The sequence below is a fragment of the Sander vitreus genome, chromosome 5 (assembly GCF_031162955.1).
Source record: "Sander vitreus isolate 19-12246 chromosome 5, sanVit1, whole genome shotgun sequence".
Lineage (NCBI taxonomy): Eukaryota > Metazoa > Chordata > Actinopteri > Perciformes > Percidae > Sander > Sander vitreus.
This window is the reverse complement of record NC_135859.1, coordinates 23,062,480-23,081,681: the sequence shown is the minus strand read 5'-3', so window position 1 is coordinate 23,081,681 and position 19,202 is coordinate 23,062,480. Positions and strand designations below refer to the sequence as shown.

Here is a 19,202-nt window from a genome sequence, read left to right as displayed (position 1 = left end):
CCAATAAAACAATTCAGATTTTATTGATAGATTGATCAGCTTTCCCCATTAATCAGTGTTATACATTTATCTTTTATTAATTCTGACTGATGCTTGTACTGTTTGAATGACTTAAAGATGGATTTAGCATACACAACCTATTGTACACTTTCTTGTCATCTATAAATATAATTATATAAGTTTTAAACACAGCATGGAAATAATGGAGCCTTCCCTTCAGCCTTCCCTTTTCTGGCATTGTCACACAGTTTACAGTCATCTATAATAATTGAAGATACCAGGGTGTGTGCATACCGCCTATTCCCATGTGTCTCAGCTCCGATAGGTGGCAGCAGTGCTCTCGATGGACTCACACAGAACACAGTGAGGAAGAGAGGTGGGCGAGGCTTTGCTGGCACAACCTTATATTGTCTATGGGCACAACCTATGGGCACAACAGCGCCACTTTTGAGCGCTTGTCCACTGTCCACATCTTCAACAACTATAGAAGTAGCTAGACAGTGGTCAAGGACAACCGAGAGAACAGTGCCACGACAATATAATCTTCATGTGAAAGGTATATTACATTGTTTTAGTTCGATTAAATGTTATTTAATAATGCATGAAAGTACAGCTAAAAACGACCGCCGCGGCTCGTTAATAGCACTAACGAAGTCTCCTTCATTACCAACGGTTGCTAAGAGCTTAGCTTGCTAACGCCACTGTCGGAACTACCGCTGACTACTAGCTAGCTAGCTAAGCTACACTGTACATTTCAACTTAGTTTCTAATTAATGCTAGCCAACCAAACTATCTGTCCGCTTTTAAGTTGCTGTAAGGGTTAACGTTGACTTTCATGCGTTACATTGAAATCTGTGACCCCCGTAATCTCAGCTAGAGGAAAGTTGACCAAATAGTGACTGAAGAGGTGTTGGCTAGACAGAAGTATTCACTACTGGCCATCGTTTTGTAATATCAACGCTATCAAAATATGGGTATACGTGCAGTTTAGTGTCCCAAATTATTTTCCAAAAACTGAGTGTCCCAAACGATGAGGGTCTTATTTGAGACAGGTTGCCCTAACTGTAACCATAACCCATGTTAAACAGGTGGTTTAGCAGGTTCATAATTAAGGACATTGTATGGGGAATTTGGGACACTAAACTGCACGTATACCCAAAATATGTACTCCTACATTTACCTACCGTTTTAGTTAACACCAATCAAATTGTGTTACCCTATATGCATATGGAGCCACTATTGTGGTGGAATTTCCAGCTTACGAACTCATGCTACGTATGTTGAGACCGTGGTACCCCAGGTCTCATTAAGGTCAGCGTCCAACATAATCTCATAACCTTTCTTAGGCAGAGGAGTAGGTCAACGCTGTGTCTCCATAGAAGACTGGAGACGTAACAGCTGTTGTGTAAATCATCATAGCCTCCCGAACCTTCTTCACATACAGTATGTGAAATGAGTTGTGCTGCTCCTGAGTTTTTCCCTAATAACTATTTTTGGTAACAGCTATCAAAATATTTACTAATACGACCAGAAACACTTCACACACACTGGAAGAAATGTCTAATCACGTTTTAATACAGTCTTCCCACCAGCACCAGAGCATTATTTAATCTCATGGTGTTATTATTCTTGAATAATTCTGACTAGTGAAACGTTTGCCTAATGACTTTAAAAAAAGTTTTTTTTTCCTAGGTCAAAGATGGTTCAAGACAGTGCTCACATTCGGCGGCAGGGTGCCCAGGACTTTATGGCACACTATGACTTTGCCTGTGCCAGACAGGAATCGGTTCCTCTCCCCGCTGTTAAGATGAACCTTGACAAAGGGATGCTTGACTTTAATGGAGACAGGGTCAAACTCACAGACTGGCCACCCATTCTCAACTCTATCTGCATTAACAAACACCTGCACCACATTGCAATAAGTAGCGCATACCAAGCCAGTCTTGCTTCTGGAGACGCAGGTAAGGCAGAATGTGAACCTGGTACATCAATAAATAGTTGGTGGGGGGGGGGTTTAAACAAAAAATGTATACCCTCTTAATTACTTGTTACTAATTAATTTATACCTAATGTTATTGAAACATGTACAAGATAAGTTACATTTGAAACTTAAATGACTTACCAATTTTGCATTTAAACATTAATCATATGACCACCAATTTCAGATAGAAAGTACTATAAGTCTAGCTTCAGGAAGAGGATCCCAGCCATTCGCTCTAAGGACATGACATTTAAGTTGTGCAAGGCCCTGAGAGAGTGTATGACTGTCTCTCCCAACCTCAAGACTCTGCAGCTTAATGGACTTCCACTGAGAGAGAGGGACCTCATCACCCTGACAAAGGTAAACAATTGCCTGAGAATATATTTTGCAGTCTAAACGGTCATGTTTAAACCATTCTATTGCTGTTTTGTTACTTATTCAGAGAGACTGGCACAGAATCATAAGCTCATTAGCATTTACCCCCTCACTTTTTTTCTTTACACAGTGCAGTGGGGACAATTAGCTGTGAGTGTTGAGAATTAACTAACGATAAACTGTAGTGAATATACAACCTGGGTGAATATTGGTTTAAACGGATGCTCTGTTTAAGAGTGGAATTTGGTAAAAACTATTATATGTTTTGCTTAATTCCAGGGTTTTTCAAAAAGTGTTTCCTTGGAAAACCTATCTTTGGCTAACTGTCCAATCTCTGATGAGGGCTTAGAGGGTATGTATATTTACAGTATTATTTCCTTTTATTGTCCAGAAAGCCTTCTCAGGATTGTAGTGTACGTGAGCATGTTGTCTTTGTGATTTTCATTTTTGTGTGTTTCAGTCATTTGCCAAAGTGTGAAGTATTCTACAAGCATCAGGGTGGTAGATTTCACAGGATGCAATCTCACATGGAGAGGGGCAGAGCATATGGCCAACATCATCAAGGTGCAATATGTAATTTAAGAAGACTTTTCCTGGCATACTATTTTGTGCCAATTTGTGTAATTTATCATTAATTGTAAACCCAGACCCTATTTCAAAAATGGGCTGTATTAAAAAATAAATAAATAAATACATATTTGTATAAGAGTGCAAGTTTTTCTCAGCATCAGGGAATGCAGAGGCACGGCACTGCATGGGCAGAGTCTCTGAGGTATCGACAGCCACAGTTTGAGGGAATGGGAGGTCTGCGCCGTGTCACCCTGAACTGTAACACTTTGATTGGGGACCGGGGTGCTGCTGCTCTTGCGCATGAACTGGCAGAGGACCTTTGGGTTAAAGGTTAGTAGGTGTGTGGGTTTGAGAGAAATGCAGTGAGACAAAGAGAAGTTTGTTTTTAGCGGCTGTTTTTCCTTTTTGTAGGAATTTTGCTCAGGTTTTCTGTTTTGTGACTTGTTGAACAGCTGTTGACCTACAGAGGTGTGGTCTGTCCAACGAAGGAGCTCGTCGTTTGCTAGAAGCCTTGAAAACGAATTCTGCTCTTTGTGTACTGGATATTCGTAGTAACCCTTTGATTGGTAAGAAGCTACCTCAGCCAAAGTCATAACATTTTCTAGATTTTTTCACACTGCATAGAACAATATGATTTGGAGTTATTGGTATGTTTGTTCCACACATCACTTTTGTATTGTGGGTGTAATAAACATTGCAGCCTCTAGGCGCAGCTAGTGCACAGTTAGATTTTTAGTATAGTATTGCATTTTAGTATAGTATTGCATTATAGTAATCCTAACCAGTATGTTGTTTTCATACCGGAAAAAAATCCATAATTGCTCTCTAATACTATACTTAATTTAGTACTATAATTATTTGGAACATATCTAAAAAAAAAAAAAAAAAAAAAGTATAAATCTCTCAACAAATATTTTTTCAAGGTGAATGTTTGTTTTTTTTAAATTCTTTTACAGACAAGGTCCTAATTAAAACTATACTAGAGAAAGTTCTGATGAATGCTCATGGACAGTCACCAGAGGTGAGTGTCCTGAGTTAATTTCTTCATTCAAAGTCTAAATGAATGATGGTGGTGTATTTGCATGCTTGCTTCATATTTGTTACATAGTTGTGCCCATGGCTTGTGTCTTCCTAATGTTGTACTGTAGTACTGCTGGATCAAGCCTGCAGCCTCAGAGCCACAGAGAACTTCTGGTCCAAAGAGGCGAGCACTACCCAGTACAGCCAGAGGAAAAACTACATTTAGGATAGGTATATGTATATATTTTTCTTGTTTCTCACAATGCTACATTAATTATAGGCACCAGTCTGTGATTTCAGTTGAGGTCATTGTATCCCTAGTCAGACAAAGCATACAGTACTACAGCTATTTGTGGTGGTGGCCACACAATCAGCCCGCACAAATATATTTGATCTTTTCTATTTTATTAACATTGGGAAAGGTTTTACTTCAGCACTTCATCAGGCTCATAAATAGATCTAGTTTTGTTGCTGTAAGTGACATAAACTGTCTAGCATCAAACAATCTAACATTTTCAGACTCCCAAACTACCAACTTGGTGTTTAGTATTTAGTTGGAATGCAAATCTGCAAGTCTCCAGCCTGCGCAAAAGCAAGAACAACCTTAAGTGTTGGATTTCTTTGGTTCTGTTTTATATAGCATCTATTATCTCATACCCATATTGTCTTTTTCTGACTTCTCACCTTTTTGGCTTTTTTAGTCATCTGGAGACATGGTAAGAACTTTATCCTGTTCTCCCTTTGTTACTCCAGACAGCTCTGCTGACTGGTGCAAACAAGTGTTTGATATGGTTTAGATGTCTTCAATAGAATTAATTATATGACAACATTTAGTAGGTCTTCGCCTGACACCAAAGCCAACACGTTTAGATACTTTGGGTTTTGATACCCTCTAGTAAATATCAAAAGCAAAAGATGACGAGTGCCAGGATGTCTCGTAACTGATACAGTAACTAAAATAATTTTCAGCTGGACTCGTCAGCCTTAATTCTCTTTTGCCTGTGATGTTTAGAACCTGCTTTTTCCAGATGGATCAACACAGCATATTGCTTCCTTACTACCTGTCTGTGTGTTCTAAAACAGAGGCCAATAGCCAGTGTTCCCAGAAAAACTCTGTGTGGCTTAAAGTTTTCCGTTTGTGAATTTCCAGTTCTTTACATGGTTCTCTTTCTGGTGCAGCCCCTCGTAAAGGAACTTCTTCAGGTGTTGCTCTGACACAGAAGCCCTATTCCCACTCCGGTTGTGTGCCTTGGCGTGCTGCTGCACGAGCTGGACGCCAGAGGTGAGGACACATTATTTAGTTCAAAAATAAAACACTGTATTCACATGTATTACATGTATTATTTTAATTGCCACATTAATTGAACCGTTTTTGGCTACATTTACGGAACATGTTTCGTCAACCAACCAGAAGAGAACACACTGTAGTTTTTTATTTATTTATTTTTTTACAAAACATTCACCAGGTATTGCTGTGATGGCGCTCAGTGAATCAAAGACTAATATTATGTTGGATGCCTTTGTTGCAGAGGTATGCCTCCTGGAGTTTGTGTGATAGATCAAAGCTTCCAGGTAAATTTCCTTTTGTTAAGTAAAGTGTATTACTGTAGAAATGACTGAAATTTGAAAAGGGATCAGAACCCTGCCAAGTGTAATCAAATTGTGTTTTCATTGTATCATTTGTTTAAATACATGGTTTTCATTAGGGTGCAGCCACCGTGAAGGTTACTGTGGAGTCTGATTCAGAGGGAGAGGAGGATGAGGAAGAAGTAGAAGTGGAGGAGAGACCATCTTCTCTCAGTCTCCAGGACAGGATCACTGGACGGAAGTTTGAATTTATGCAGGTTAGTCACATCAGGCTGCCTACCAACTTAAAACTTTCTGGAACCTTTTAAGTTTTGTAGACAGGACAACAGGAAAGCTTTTGGACTTCATCAGTTTACTTTGAAGAACTTGGAGCAGGCTGTGTATTAGTGTGTGTGTTCTGATGCATGCCCTGCAGATGGAGCTAAAAGAGTGTCGTCTGAGGCTGGCAGAGGAGCGCAGGGCCAGGCTGACAGCTGAGTCAAGGCTCATGGAGGTAATGGTAATCTCAAAAATACTAACATGATTTTGTCTGTTATTTATTTTTATTCTGTTTCCCTCTACTGCAAAAAAAAAAGAGAGTTTTGTGCAGCAGTCATCAGTTTGCCTTTTCTTGCAGTTCGTGGACATTGTTATAGCCTTAGTTTTCGAGATCTTGTCAGTAGCAAACTTTGTTATGACACGTTTACATTATATAAATTGAGGGTTGGTCAGCCACACTGAAGTAGGTTTTGGATAATTATGGTCGTTATAACTCAAAATTCAATTCAATCTGAAATTGTGAGAAAGTTCCTTTGATGGTATGTAGAAAGGGCTACTTCCCCCAATGTTGTCATGTCTCAAAACCAACAGACATCCCAGGGACTGAGATACAGTACTGTATGCTCATATAAATGGTTTTGTAAATTAACAAACAAGAGACTGGCTTCAAGATGCCCTTTTATTCTGTCTGTTTCTTGTTTCTATTCAGTATGAGCTGGAGAATGCCCGTCTGCGTGACACCAACCTCTCCCTGTCAGAGGCGCTGGCAGCCACTGGCTCTGCATCAGCACCACCTGCTCTCGGTGCTCTTGAAGACGAGGTTGTCCTCGAGAGCATCGAGAGCTCATTTACCAAGTTCCATGCTTTCCTGGATCTCCTTAAGGATGCTGGGTGAGTATTCTTAAACCTGGCCAGTACAGCATTTCTCTTTTTACTTTGACGGTGCCAATTTAGTTCTGGGTCTAGGTGGTTTAAAGAATGTCTTTATTTAACTTCACAACTTTCAGTTTCATTATCCATCTCTGGGCATTCAGTTCTTCCATCATTTGGGTCACGTTGGCTTTTCCCACCCGGTGACACCGTGGTTCAAAATAGTTTCATTCTGACAGAATCCCCATATAAAGTTGTTTCAATTTGATTAAACTGTTGAATCACTATTTCCCTCGTCATATGTTCCTTTATCTTCTAATTTTGTTTTGAATGTAGTTCTTTTAGGACCACAATAACAATTGTTATTATCAAACAATCTATTATTTTTTCAAGGTACTAGAAGCCAAAGTGATGCCTTAGAATTGCTTTATTTTGTCAATCAACATTAGAAAACTGCTGACGGTCATGTACATATTAAATGTTATATAAAACCCAAATCACCAGTATATCCACTTCAACATATGTCATCTGGACTCTCCAGAAAAGATACGTCTCTAAAGTCATTCCCACTCCCTATTGCACGTTCTGTCAACCTGAACAAACTGGAACTTTCCTGCACATGGTCTGGGAGTGTGAACAGGTGCATGAGTTCTGGAATAAAACATCAGTAATATCTGATGTGATAGGATGTCGAATTCCTGCTGTCCCGATTGTTTTGTTACTTAATGACGACTCTAAATTACACCTGGTTGGGAGACAGAGGAAGATTTTCCTAGCCGGCTCAACTGCAACCAAGAAAATGATAGCTCAGCGCTGGCTCAGCCTCCCTTCCACTCGCTTTGTATAAAACAGTGGTTGTTATGCTTGAACTCTCTACAGCAAGGATTAACACAGCCAAATCATTGACTATTAACCTATGGAAAAGCACAGCAGCACAAATATCAGACCTAATGACCTCAGTGCCACAACAAATAGAGGAGAGTGACTAGGCAAGGTGTGATTTCTGTTTGTTTATTTGTTCTGTTTTCCTCGAGACCGCAGAGGGTTGGGGGTGGGAGAGGGTTTTTGTTCCTGTTCAATTTGTGTTTCTCTGTATGTCTAATGATAAAAAACAATAAAAAAAATTGATCTTAAAAAAAAAAAAAATTAGCATTAAAGAAGTAGCCAATGTTTGATATTTAGTTTTTTTACAAAGTATCACAAAGATTGTATTGTTGACTCCAAACAGATCACCCCAAACTCCCAATAGAAAACCATAGGCAGTTGTGTAAAGTAAATAAGCTCAGACAAGCCAAGTGTGCGCTACCTGCTCAGCACAAAATGAGGCAAGGCTAAAATTAGTGACGGATGAGAGTTAAACATCATCTGCACATTGGTGGACATTTTACATTACTTTACATTACATGTCATTTAGCTGACGCTTTTATCCAAAGCGACTTACAGTTGCTATATATGGCAGTGCTTGCACATCCCTCAACTAGGGGTTAAATGTCTTGCTCAGGGACACATTGGTTGATGTATCGCAGTGGGAATCAAACTCAGATCTCCCACATCAAAGGCATGTGTCATATCCACTGCGCCATCACCACCAATGGCATAACTCCAATGGGATACTGGTGTTGCTCCTTGTCTGCTAGTTTTCTAAGTTGGCTAACATGTCAGAGATAAGCCCATAATACTGTCTATCAAGGCTTTGTTGCGAGACAAACATCTCTTCATGCAGCTGTAATATTATTATTATTATGATTAACTTGATTAATCAACTTTATCATTTATCATAGTTCAAATGTTTTTGATAATGTAACAATAGATGTATTTTGTAATATTCATTCCAAAATATCACTGAATGATACAGAAAAAGAAGACCTGATTTTGATACATCATGAAATTTGCTATGTATGGAAAACCACATTAAGTTGTGTAGTTAATGTCTATTATACTGGAAATGCATGATAATCAGAAGTCAACGTGGAACTGTCTGTTGTGTTTTCATAATGATGAAAAGGACATCTTCTCGTGTGACTGAGGGTAAGATGGCAAAAGGCTGGGCTACTTTTTGTAAATTGACTCTTTACCGTAGATGTGATGTTGGATTTCAGTTTCATTTTGAGATGCCCTTTAATAACACCAGGCTATTTGTTCTGGTCCTGTTGACTTCCTTTATTTATAAACCTGTTACTGAGCCCTGTTCAAATGAGTTTCACTCTGACAGGATAAGTTTGACTGTGACAGAACCACCAGTTTTTCTTTTGTTTATTTGAGCCTTTTGTTTGGTCATAAATACTTATAATTGATTTGAATTTATTACCTTGATTCATCTTTAGGGGTGCTGAGTTGTTCTGAAACCATAAGGTGCAGTAAATGGGTGGGGACCAGGATGTACCCAGTATTGTCCTTAAACATGGCCATGTCTTACTGTGCTGCCATCATTGTTACCTTCATCAACAGTGAACAGCTGCATTTACTGGGTTTCCTGCATTGATAAAAACACCCGACAGTCGTATATTCTTTTATTTTGACTCATTTGTTCCTCATGTTCCCCACTATTTTATCCTTTTACCCAGTTAACAGAATCACACCAGTATACTTTACAGCCCTTTACTCTGCAGCACTTATTGTCTCCGTTTACCCATATCTCCATTGTTACCTTGTTGTGGCTACTCTTTGAAAACATCTTAAAGGAGGGTGTCCACACAACCGAAATCTTTTTTTAATCATTTTGCAATATTGCTTTATATGACTGGAAGATCACAGTATGAGCAAGCCATATGCGCAAAGACTCTTGTTGCTGTTGATGCCATTCAGTGCTTTGACCAGTGCATCTACTACTAGTAATAAACATCTATAATTACATCTTGAAGTAATTAATGTAAATGGGTGTGGCATCTCAGTGGCGTTTAATTTACATTTGCAGTGGAAATAAGGCAACCTGTATATAAAGTAGCATTTTTTACATTTACCAATTCAGTATCTCAGATTATTTTAGCATATACTTCAGTAGTGAATGAATGTGCCCTTAACTTTAATTGATTTCATCCTTTTTTTTTTTTTTTTTGGTGTAGCCTCGGTCAATTAGCTTCAATGGCTGGAATTGACAAGTCAGACTTCCACCCTCCAGGAAGACCTCAGCTCTCCTCTACAGTAGGACCACACTTAGGTGGTGCATCACTGACTGGAGGAGAGTATCGGGATGTTCGGGCGAAGACTGATGCTTCATCTTTGGTAAGGGTATGTAAAGCAATGTTTGGGAAACAATAACAAGTGCGATATCCTGAGGATATTTATTTATCCAAATCACCTCCCCCTAAACACTTTGTGCTTCCAGCAAAGGCAAATAATGATGAATGTGACTAATGACGTATGTTTGTTGTTTGACCAAACTGTCCATTCGTGGCATGAGTGAACAAGAGGTTGGATGTTCTGAAATTTACCAAGAAGGGACATGAATAAAGGCAGTGAAATCCAGGGTTGTACAGAATTTACATTTTAAATGCCACACAAATGCATGCAGCCACAATTCAGTTTGGATGAGTAGATATTCCTCTTGTCTACTTTTAGCTGGGCTGACTCAATTTCATTGTCTTGCGGTCACTGGAGACTTTATTTTATATTGTTGCAAACGAGGCACGGAGATCTGATGAGCAACCATTTTTTACTGACTTTCCTGTCCACATACGGCTACTTATGTAAGCTCATTTAAAAATCATAGACTACACAGTGCATTTACCCTTTTTTCACATATTCAAAAAGACTATAAAAAAGAAATGCCATTGAAGAGGCCATTGGTTTATAAAGTCGACACCTTACAATACGTAAGGAATAGATTGTTTGTTGAGGTAATATTTATTGGTCAAGTTAATGAGCAATCAATATTTGCCTTGTGTCAAAGTACAGAGGGTTTTGTCCACAACTCAAAGGTATTCAGTTTACTGTCATCAAAAATATTCACATTTAACAAGCTGGAATCAGAGAAATCTTACTCTTTTTTTTAATAAACAAAATGACTCAAACTGATTAATCGATTATCAAAATAGTTGGCAATTAATTTCCACAATTACTCTAATGCAGGGCTCTTCAACGTTTTTTAGGCCAAGGACCCCTTAGCTGAAAGAGAGACGGAGTAGGGACCCCCTACTACTGTGTGTGTGTGTGTGTGTGTGTGTATATATGTATATATTTATTTTTTATTTATTGTATAAAATTGAGTTGCATGTTAAACTGGGCCGGATGGATGAAAACTAATAGATATATATTATTTTATATTTATGTGGAAGGCACAGTGAATCTTTAAGCCTAACTGTATGGCTACCATAGTGACTACTTTACCTATAGTAAGCTTATCTTCAATGTGTAAATTAAATGGTGTTTTTTCACAAATAGGCCAAATTATCTCCAATAATCACAAATAAATAACCTTGGTTATTAACCTGAGTTTTGAGGATTGCCTATATTATTGGGTCTTCTGTTGATTTGTTATACTGGAGTTGTCTTTAGTAGTAGCACTAAATTCATAGGCTGTATCCCATTAATGAAGAGGTTCATTAAAATGTGTCTGTTCCCTTTTTCTCTTCAAACCTCCAATTTCTGTCTTCAGGTAGGCCGCGTCCTGCCTGCTCCCCCTGGTAGACCGACTGAGACCACCACTCCCAGATCTCCATCATCTGTCAGGGAGTTTTTGCGTGAAGACAGGCCACTAGATGTGACCTTCATTCAGGCTTCTGGACCTGTAGAAGACCCTGGTGTAGGTGGAGAACCAGATACACATTCAAAGCCTGAAACCCAACATGACTCCGGTTCTGAGCACAGTTTACGTAGCCAAAAATCCTTTGATAAGGTTTCCCTTAGTCAAGCTTTTCAGACTCCGCCAAGCCACCCCAAGAGCAACAGCAACTCTCGCAGAAGCAGCGGTTCCCATGGATACAGCTTCAACAACAGCTATGCTCGCAGTCTTTCTTCCCATAGCAACGGGTCTAATGGTGGATTGTCGGTAAGATCAAGTGTTAGTGACATTATCAGTGACAGGACAGAGTCTGTGGGATCAGTGGGGTCAGGGAACAGGAGAATGAGAAGGTTAGTGACAGTTGGTCAGTCAGGGTCAGAAGGGTCCGAGGGAAAAGCCTTTCCTGGAAGGGAGTCTCAGATCAGGTCTCTGGGCGCTCTGGCAGGGCAGTCAGACGATGAATCCTTCTGACCCACTGACTCGAGAAATATAAAAAAAATCTCTCTCTCTGTGTCTGATCTCAGTGCATTCTCCTTTAAGTTCTTTCTGTTACTTCTTATGTATGATGTAGATTGTATACATCTCTTTTTCAAGTATAGATTTGTTTTTAACAACTTTGGAAGAAGCAAGAGAATTTGTACATCTTCAATCTTACATATTTCATTTAAGGGAGAGCGCATGACAAGTTAATTAATCATCTTGTTGCATTGAAGCCAAATCACAGAGTTGAATGTCCTACCAAATTTTTGTTATGGATTGAGACAAATGTGTGGAAAAAAATGCTATGTATATTTTTGTTTTTACATTTTACCCATTTTTTTTTGCAGATGCATTTTGCACTCAGGGGGTATGTACAGTAAAACACTTTAATTCAGTAAATTGTGATAGTAGATATTTGGGTTTCCAAGCTAACCCCACCTCAATCAAGTCCCCTTTTCAAATCAGCAAATCAAGTTCCTCCCAATTTGATCCTGTGATTCTTGATGTGTACCATTACTCTTTTTATGCCTTATCTTTTTTTGGTGAATGCTGATTGTTTCATTGGTTGTTCATGTTAGGATAGTCTGCACTTCCATAAAGTCTATATTTTCAAATAAATGTCTTCAATGTTTCAAAATGTGTTTCTGAGCTTCTAAATTGAAAAAGCTGTCTGTCACTTCAAAGTTGGAAATGTTAGAAATGCACCATCAAAGTGCATTATGAAACTGGTATATTGCTCTAATTTACCTGTGAATTTCACATTCCGAAGAGTTTCAAAATTGACCCTGATATACCCTGTTTATGCCATTAACACATGCAACACTAACAACTAATACTGAAGTAAATGTTCACTAATAAAATCAATGTGTTGTGACACAAACCCTGAAAGACTGCTTACTGAACGTAAGTATTTATTCTCATTCCTGCGTGTTGCTAGACTTTTCCTATTACCACTGCACTATGTGCACTGTTGTGCCAGGAAACTTTTGGACCTGCGTCTACTAACTTTCTAGATGCAACAACTTTTTTTGTGGAAAATGTACATAAGCTCCCTTAACAGGACCAAAATCTGTTTACTACATTTTGCTGTTTACGGTCTCTTTTGGACCTGTGTCCTGAGAGACGAAGAAATGGGACCAAAGCATGATTTCTGTGGGTTACAGCAGGACACACTGTTCTTTTGGAATATGCGTGTTATCCATTACAGGTGAGCACCAAACAGCAGTAAAAGCCAACAGTACAGCTCTGCAAAGGTGACTAGGAGTGCATCAAGTATTTTCATTTTTAATGTCTTCTCAGTGTTACCTAATCTTCTATTGTTGTTATGGTTCTTGTTTTTTTGTGCTACTTTTTCCTCAAAGAGCTTGGCAAATAATGTTCTGATATTTTTTAAGACTGATATATTTTGATGGAAATGCTGTGATTTGTCACACTCTTAATTTGCTTGTTTATGTGTAGTTTACGTACAATTGCAAGTCACATGGAGAAAGGGAATTTTGGCGAAAAAGACACAGGCCCGAAGGCCGAGATATCTGAATCCAATTACTCTTAATTCAGAAAAAAAACAGAAATTATGAGTTGTAGAAAAGGTGGCAGACCCAGGCTTGTTTATGGAAACAGGAAGCTGAAGTTGTTGTTTTCTGGTTTGCAAACCTGGGGTGTGGTGTTCCTAGTCATTCCGTAGAACAGCGATTCCCAACCCCTGGTCCCCGGACAGGTCTGTGGACCCGTTAGTACCGGCCCGGGCCTTGAAAATGCTTCAAGTGCTATAACAGTCATTTTATTTCATCCAAAACATAAACAATAAATAGCCTAGATCAAAATGTGTTTCTTTCAGCTGCAGCCTTGTAATCGCTTAGCGTCTCATTGGTTCCCTGAAAAAAGTTTTATGCATATACTGGTCCCTGGCACAAAAAGGGTTGGGAAGCTGCCATAGAGCAGAAGTTCCTCCTTTTAAGTTGAAATGACTAATGAAAATGGTCAGTTCAGTTAACTCTGTCTTTATGAGCGTTCTGACCATGGATGTATTAAGAGAACTGCATAGAGTGTTCGGCGGGAAGCCCGGTACATTCCAATGAGAGTGCTCAAAAGCGCATAAAGCAAACATGGAGCTCGGCTCTTCCGCATTGTTGGCCCATGACATCACGATGGGCACGCGCACTAGCAACAATTTGTTTGTGTTGTCTTAGCAACCGGTAGCAATATGCTCGTTCATGAGCTTATTTCTCGTGTCTCTTACAAGTGGCAAACTCATGAACTCGCCGTTTTCATTGTCTAAAATAATCACTAACGTTAAACATTGTGTTTTTTCGTTGTTCCCGATTGTTTACATGCTTAGCTAAATAAACTATAGATGTATTTAGCTAGACAACCAAGGAGATTTAATAATTATGTCGTGCTACTAGCTAGTTAGCTAGCTACTGACTAGCGCTAGCAGTTAGCCTGCAGTTTCGTGAACAAAGCTCATCCATGGCTTCAGCTCTCATCCACGTTACAAGCTTTACAGCATACGGCCCTCGGATGTATCATAAGAGAGAACCAAGGCGATGTAATTACTATGTCTGTAGTAACGTTATGTAGGCATATAGCTAGCTATGTAGCTATAGAACTTAATACAGCCATGCTAGCTACCCCTGTTGTTAGCAACTAGCTAGCTAGCCGATAGCCTGCCAGTTTGGGAAATGCTTACATCCACGTAGCTAACAGGCTTTACCGCATACATACATTCCTCGGATGTATCATAACTTTATAAGATAATACCATGGACGTATTAATAGAACACATGGTGAGTTACAACCATAGCTATATCCATTATTACAGCTAGCTACATGACCTCGGGAGAACAGTCATGTGAGCGGGCGGGCACAGTCCCGCGGCTCTGCTTGAAAATGTTAAAAACGTGACGTTTTAAACAAGGACCCTTTAATTGTTCGGGCTGGTAAGTTGATATACCCAGAAACAAATGATCCGCTGAAATATAGACGTTTCTTTCGCCATGCAAAGTCTATGTGAAATGTCTTTCTGGGCCATGGGGTGCAGTACCACCGTTATCCGCTAAGCCCATGGTGGCTTTTAGACATGGCGCTCTTCCTGGGGGCTTGGTTCTGACCCTTTAACCCTAAAGTTGGATTGATTCACCATTTTGAAAAAGCCACAAATGGAAGTATTTGAAAAATCAAAATCATCAGAATTTAAATGTTCAAGTATTTGAATAGAATTGGAAATCTGAAATGCCTTGAAGGTGCAGAACAAGGGCTTTATCACTAGTGTCATGCCACACAATGTTGATAGTACTGGATGAATGAGTGTTTCACTATCAATGTACTGAGGCTGCTTCGATAAGTAAATAATCAAAGCTCTTCCGCTTCTTTCGGTTTCCTAGGAGATTCTACAACACTGGTTTATCGTTATCATCACAGGAAACAATCCCAGACTCTACTTTGCACTTTCAGCACCGCCAGAACTAAGTAAGGGGTTAGAAAAACTGTGAAAATTGCTGTCATGTTTTATTATCTTTACCATAACTATAGCTGCTCCACAGATATGGAGCCTACTGTAGCAGCGCTAACAGAGAACAGTGTGTGAGGAAAAGAGGACAAAGAGAAAAAAATCAAAGTGGAGATGGTGTGACAAAGCTGTCAACAAACAACAAAAGAAACCCAATGTGAAAACTGACACACTTCCAAATATTTCAGTAAGACAAAATCAGTAAACCATTGTTGCTAGTCTTCTTGCCAAACCTTCTTCTATCTGTGCCAGCAAGAGATATCATCCAAGGTCAACATCTACACTGAGAAAATTACATCCATTCTGCATTCTTGTTGTCCAAAGTGTCTTACAGTAAGTGCATTCAAACTCCGTATGAACAACAGCTAGATAAAATAAATATAAAGGAACCACCACATGAAAAGTAACATAAAAATGCAACTTGTGTGGCCGGGTTAGCTGAGTTGGTAGAGCAGGCGCACATATATAGAGGTTTACTCCTTTACGCAGCAGCTGCGGGTTCAACTCCGACCTGCAGCCTTTTGCTGCATGTCATTCCCCTCTCTCTCCACTTTCATGTCTTCATCTGTCCTGTGGAAATAAAGGCCTAAAACGCCCAAAAAAATTAACCTTTAAAAATGCAACTTGTGATGGAACATATTATATTAGCAGTATGTCTGACTGCATCTGCTCACTTTGTGAGCTCCAATGGCGCCAAATGATAAGTGCATTGAACTGCATGGGCATTGGTCAAATAATTAAAAGGACTAGGTCACTCACACATGAAAATTGTATTTGCTCATGTCAGTTGAAACACTGACAAACAAAATCAAGTTATTGACTTTAAATAGTCATTAAAAGAGGGCAGGTTTGCAAATGTAAATAAAGCAAGTGCTCTGAAGCTACAGTAACTCTGTAGCCTGGGAAAACCCTGACGAACTTCAGGCAAATTTGAGATTTGCTCTGCAAGTCAGTATGACCAAGAGCATAGACAGTATGGCCAAGAGCCCATTTAAGCCCATTTCCAATTTTTCCAAATCGAGGCACCAATCACAACCGTTGAGGCGGGCTTTACACGATGACGATAGCGCAGCAACGGCAAGCAGCCTTTTTTTTACATTCAACATGACGGCCACCAAACATAGACAGTTAAAGAAATGGACAAAACGACGCCGTAGACTTCCACTGAGACCCAAGCCCCCAGGAAGAGCGTCAAGTCTAAAAGCCACCATGGGCTTAGCGGATAACGGTGGTACTGCACCCCATGGCCCAGAAAGACTTTTCACATAGACTTTGCATGGCGAAAGAAACGTCTATATTTCAGCGGATAATTTGTTTCTGGGTATATCAACTTACCAGCCCGAACACTGAAAGGGTCCTTGTTTAAAACGTCACGTTTTTAACATTCACTAGAAGCGAATCCAGAATTATTAAATTTGGCATGATGAACGCGCATAGTTGACGCGAGCAGAGCCACGGGACTGCGCCCGCCCGCTCACATGACTGTTCTCCCGAGCTCATGTAGCTAGCTGTAATAATGGATATAGCTAATGGTTGTAATTCACCATGTGTTCTATTAATACGTCCATGGTATTATCTTATGAAGTTATGATACATCCGAGGGATGTATGTATGCTGTAAAGCCTGTTAGCTACGTGGATGTAACGTCATTAGCGTTTCCCAAACTGGTGGGCTATCGGCTAGCTAGCTAGTTGCTAACATCAGGTGTAGCTAGCATGACTGTATTAAGATCTATACATAGCTAGTTATATGCCTAGCTACATAACGTTACTACAGACATAATGATTACATCGCCTTAGTTCTCTCCTATGATACATCCAAGGGCTGTGTGCTGTAAAGTTTGTTGTAACGTGGATGAGGGATGAAGCCATGGATGAGCTCTGTTCACGAAACTGCTAGTTATTAGCTAGCTAGTAGCACAACATAATTATTAAATCTAATTATCTCCTTGGTTGTCTAGCTAAATACATCTATCGTTTATTTAGGGAACAACGAAAACACAATGTTTAACGTTAGTGAATATTTTAGACAATGAAAACGGCGAGTTCATGAGTTCGCCACTTGTACGAGACACGAGAGAGGAGCTCATGAACGCGCATGTTGCTACTGGTTGCTACGACAACACAAACAAATTGTTGCTAGTGCGCATGCCCATCGTGAGCCAACCAGCGTTATGGGCCAACAATGCGGAAGAGCCGAGCTCCATGTTTGCTTTATGCGCTTTTGAGCACTCTCATTGGAATGTACCGGGCTTCCCGCCGAACACTGTATCCAGTTCTCTTAATACATCCATGACTGAGACCAGTGAAGTCTATTAGAAGCACTTTTCCGGTGATGGCTGAGCGTTACTTACTGCGCAGCCTCAAACTGAGCTTGACGACGTAGATGTGACGTGAGCAACCTGTCTCAAAGTTGTAAGTCTTCTGGTAGCTGTGCCAAAAGAAATCTCAATCATTCCGAATCTTGCAGAGACGGAGAGCGTAGGTATATGTTAGGAGATAACATAAGCACAGGCTAATTATTGCTAACTAAAATGCTAGTTAACATTAGTAATTAAACTTAAACAGCTAATGTAAGTCGAAACTGCCTGCGAGCTTCTCCTGACTTTATGGTAATTTGTCTACTCTGCGACAGACAGAAAGTTGCGTGGTTATGACACAATCGTTAGCCTATTTTTACAAAAACGCCTGCTACGGAACCATAACGTGAGATACAAGGTAATGGAGCCTTTTATACATTGTCGTGTTTCTTTAGAAATAAACAATGGACAAATGAAGTCTTTAAACGCTTCAGATGTAAAGTTATTCGCTGTCAAAGTGACTCCAAAATGAATGGCTGTCAATGGAACGCTAACGGCGGGTGCTCTGCTGTTGCGTTCACAATCTGAAAACGGGCCTTGTCTCAACACAAAAAAGCTCAACACCCCCCTGTATGTTATTCATGTTGATGAGTCCACACCCAGCTGACACTTGATTGTTGTTTTACTGAAGAATTAATCTTCTGATAGGATTCACCATTATCACTAAATTAACGAGCCAAATATCAGAATTTATCATCAGTTCAAGATAAAGGTCTTCTGGATCAGCTTCCATCCAGCTTGGCACATGGTAATCATCACGTCCTCTTATAAAACAGGTGCCTTGACAGGGCATTCAAGGTTGTTGCTTCATTATTACGTAACGCTGGCTGTAGGCCATCCCATGGTTCACCATGTACACAGAAAGCCTGAGGATATTTATTTATCAAACTCACCTCCCCCTATACACTTTGTGCTTCCAGCAAATGCAAATAATGATGAAATGTAACTAATGACGTAATTTGTTGTTTGACCAAACTGCCCATTCGTGGCATGAGTGAACAAGAGGTTGGATGTTCTGAAATTTACCAAGAAGGGACATGAATAAAGGCAGTGAAATCCAGGGTTGTACAGAATTTACATTTTAAATGCCACACAAATGCATGCAGCCACAATTCAGTTTGGATGAGTAGATATTCCTCTTGTCTACTTTTAGCTGGGCTGACTCAATTTCATTGTCTTGCGGTCACTGGAGACTTTATTTTATATTGTTGCAAACGAGGCACGGAGATCTGATGAGCAACCATTTTTTACTGACTTTCCTGTCCACATACGGCTACTTATGTAAGCTCATTTAAAAATCATAGACTACACAGTGCATTTACCCTTTTTTCACATAATTATTCAAAAAGACAATATAAAAAAGAAAGAAATGCCATTGAAGCGGCCAGAGGCCATTGGTTTATAAAGTCGACACCCTACAATACTTAAGGAATAGATTAATGTTTGTTAATGTAATATTTATTGGTCAAGTTAAC

General features: G+C 39.6%; 1 protein-coding gene across 5 annotated transcripts; it reads left to right on the top strand.

The window, feature by feature from the left end:
* The first annotated feature begins 409 nt into the window (after window positions 1-409).
* Window positions 410-12,724, top strand: cep78 (centrosomal protein 78). Of its 5 annotated transcripts, none has more exons than XM_078251060.1 (16): window positions 410-556; window positions 1,693-1,961; window positions 2,166-2,341; window positions 2,636-2,708; window positions 2,817-2,920; window positions 3,082-3,256; window positions 3,379-3,492; window positions 3,883-3,947; window positions 4,075-4,177; window positions 5,126-5,228; window positions 5,476-5,518; window positions 5,653-5,790; window positions 5,949-6,026; window positions 6,501-6,682; window positions 9,724-9,889; window positions 11,256-12,724. In XM_078251060.1, the coding sequence occupies exons 2-16, from the start codon at window positions 1,700-1,702 to the stop codon at window positions 11,850-11,852; spliced, it is 2,379 nt and encodes a 792-aa protein (XP_078107186.1). In that variant the 5' UTR covers window positions 410-556; window positions 1,693-1,699; the 3' UTR covers window positions 11,853-12,724. The 5 variants fall into 5 exon arrangements, with proteins under 5 accessions (XP_078107186.1, XP_078107185.1, XP_078107183.1 ...); XM_078251059.1 differs by having other exon boundaries at window positions 2,817-2,929; window positions 9,724-9,883; XM_078251057.1 differs by having other exon boundaries at window positions 2,817-2,929.
* The last annotated feature ends 6,478 nt before the right edge of the window (window positions 12,725-19,202 follow it).

Excerpts from the sequence above, each read along its gene's own strand:
- cep78 (XM_078251057.1), top strand. The coding sequence starts at position 1,700 with ATGGTTCAAGACAGTGCTCACATTCGGCGGCAGGGTGCCCAGGACTTT. Across the intron at positions 2,342-2,635 it reads ACCTCATCACCCTGACAAAG|GGTTTTTCAAAAAGTGTTTC; the intron begins GTAAACAATTGC and ends GCTTAATTCCAG. Across the intron at positions 5,229-5,475 it reads GCACGAGCTGGACGCCAGAG|AGGTATGCCTCCTGGAGTTT; the intron begins GTGAGGACACAT and ends CCTTTGTTGCAG.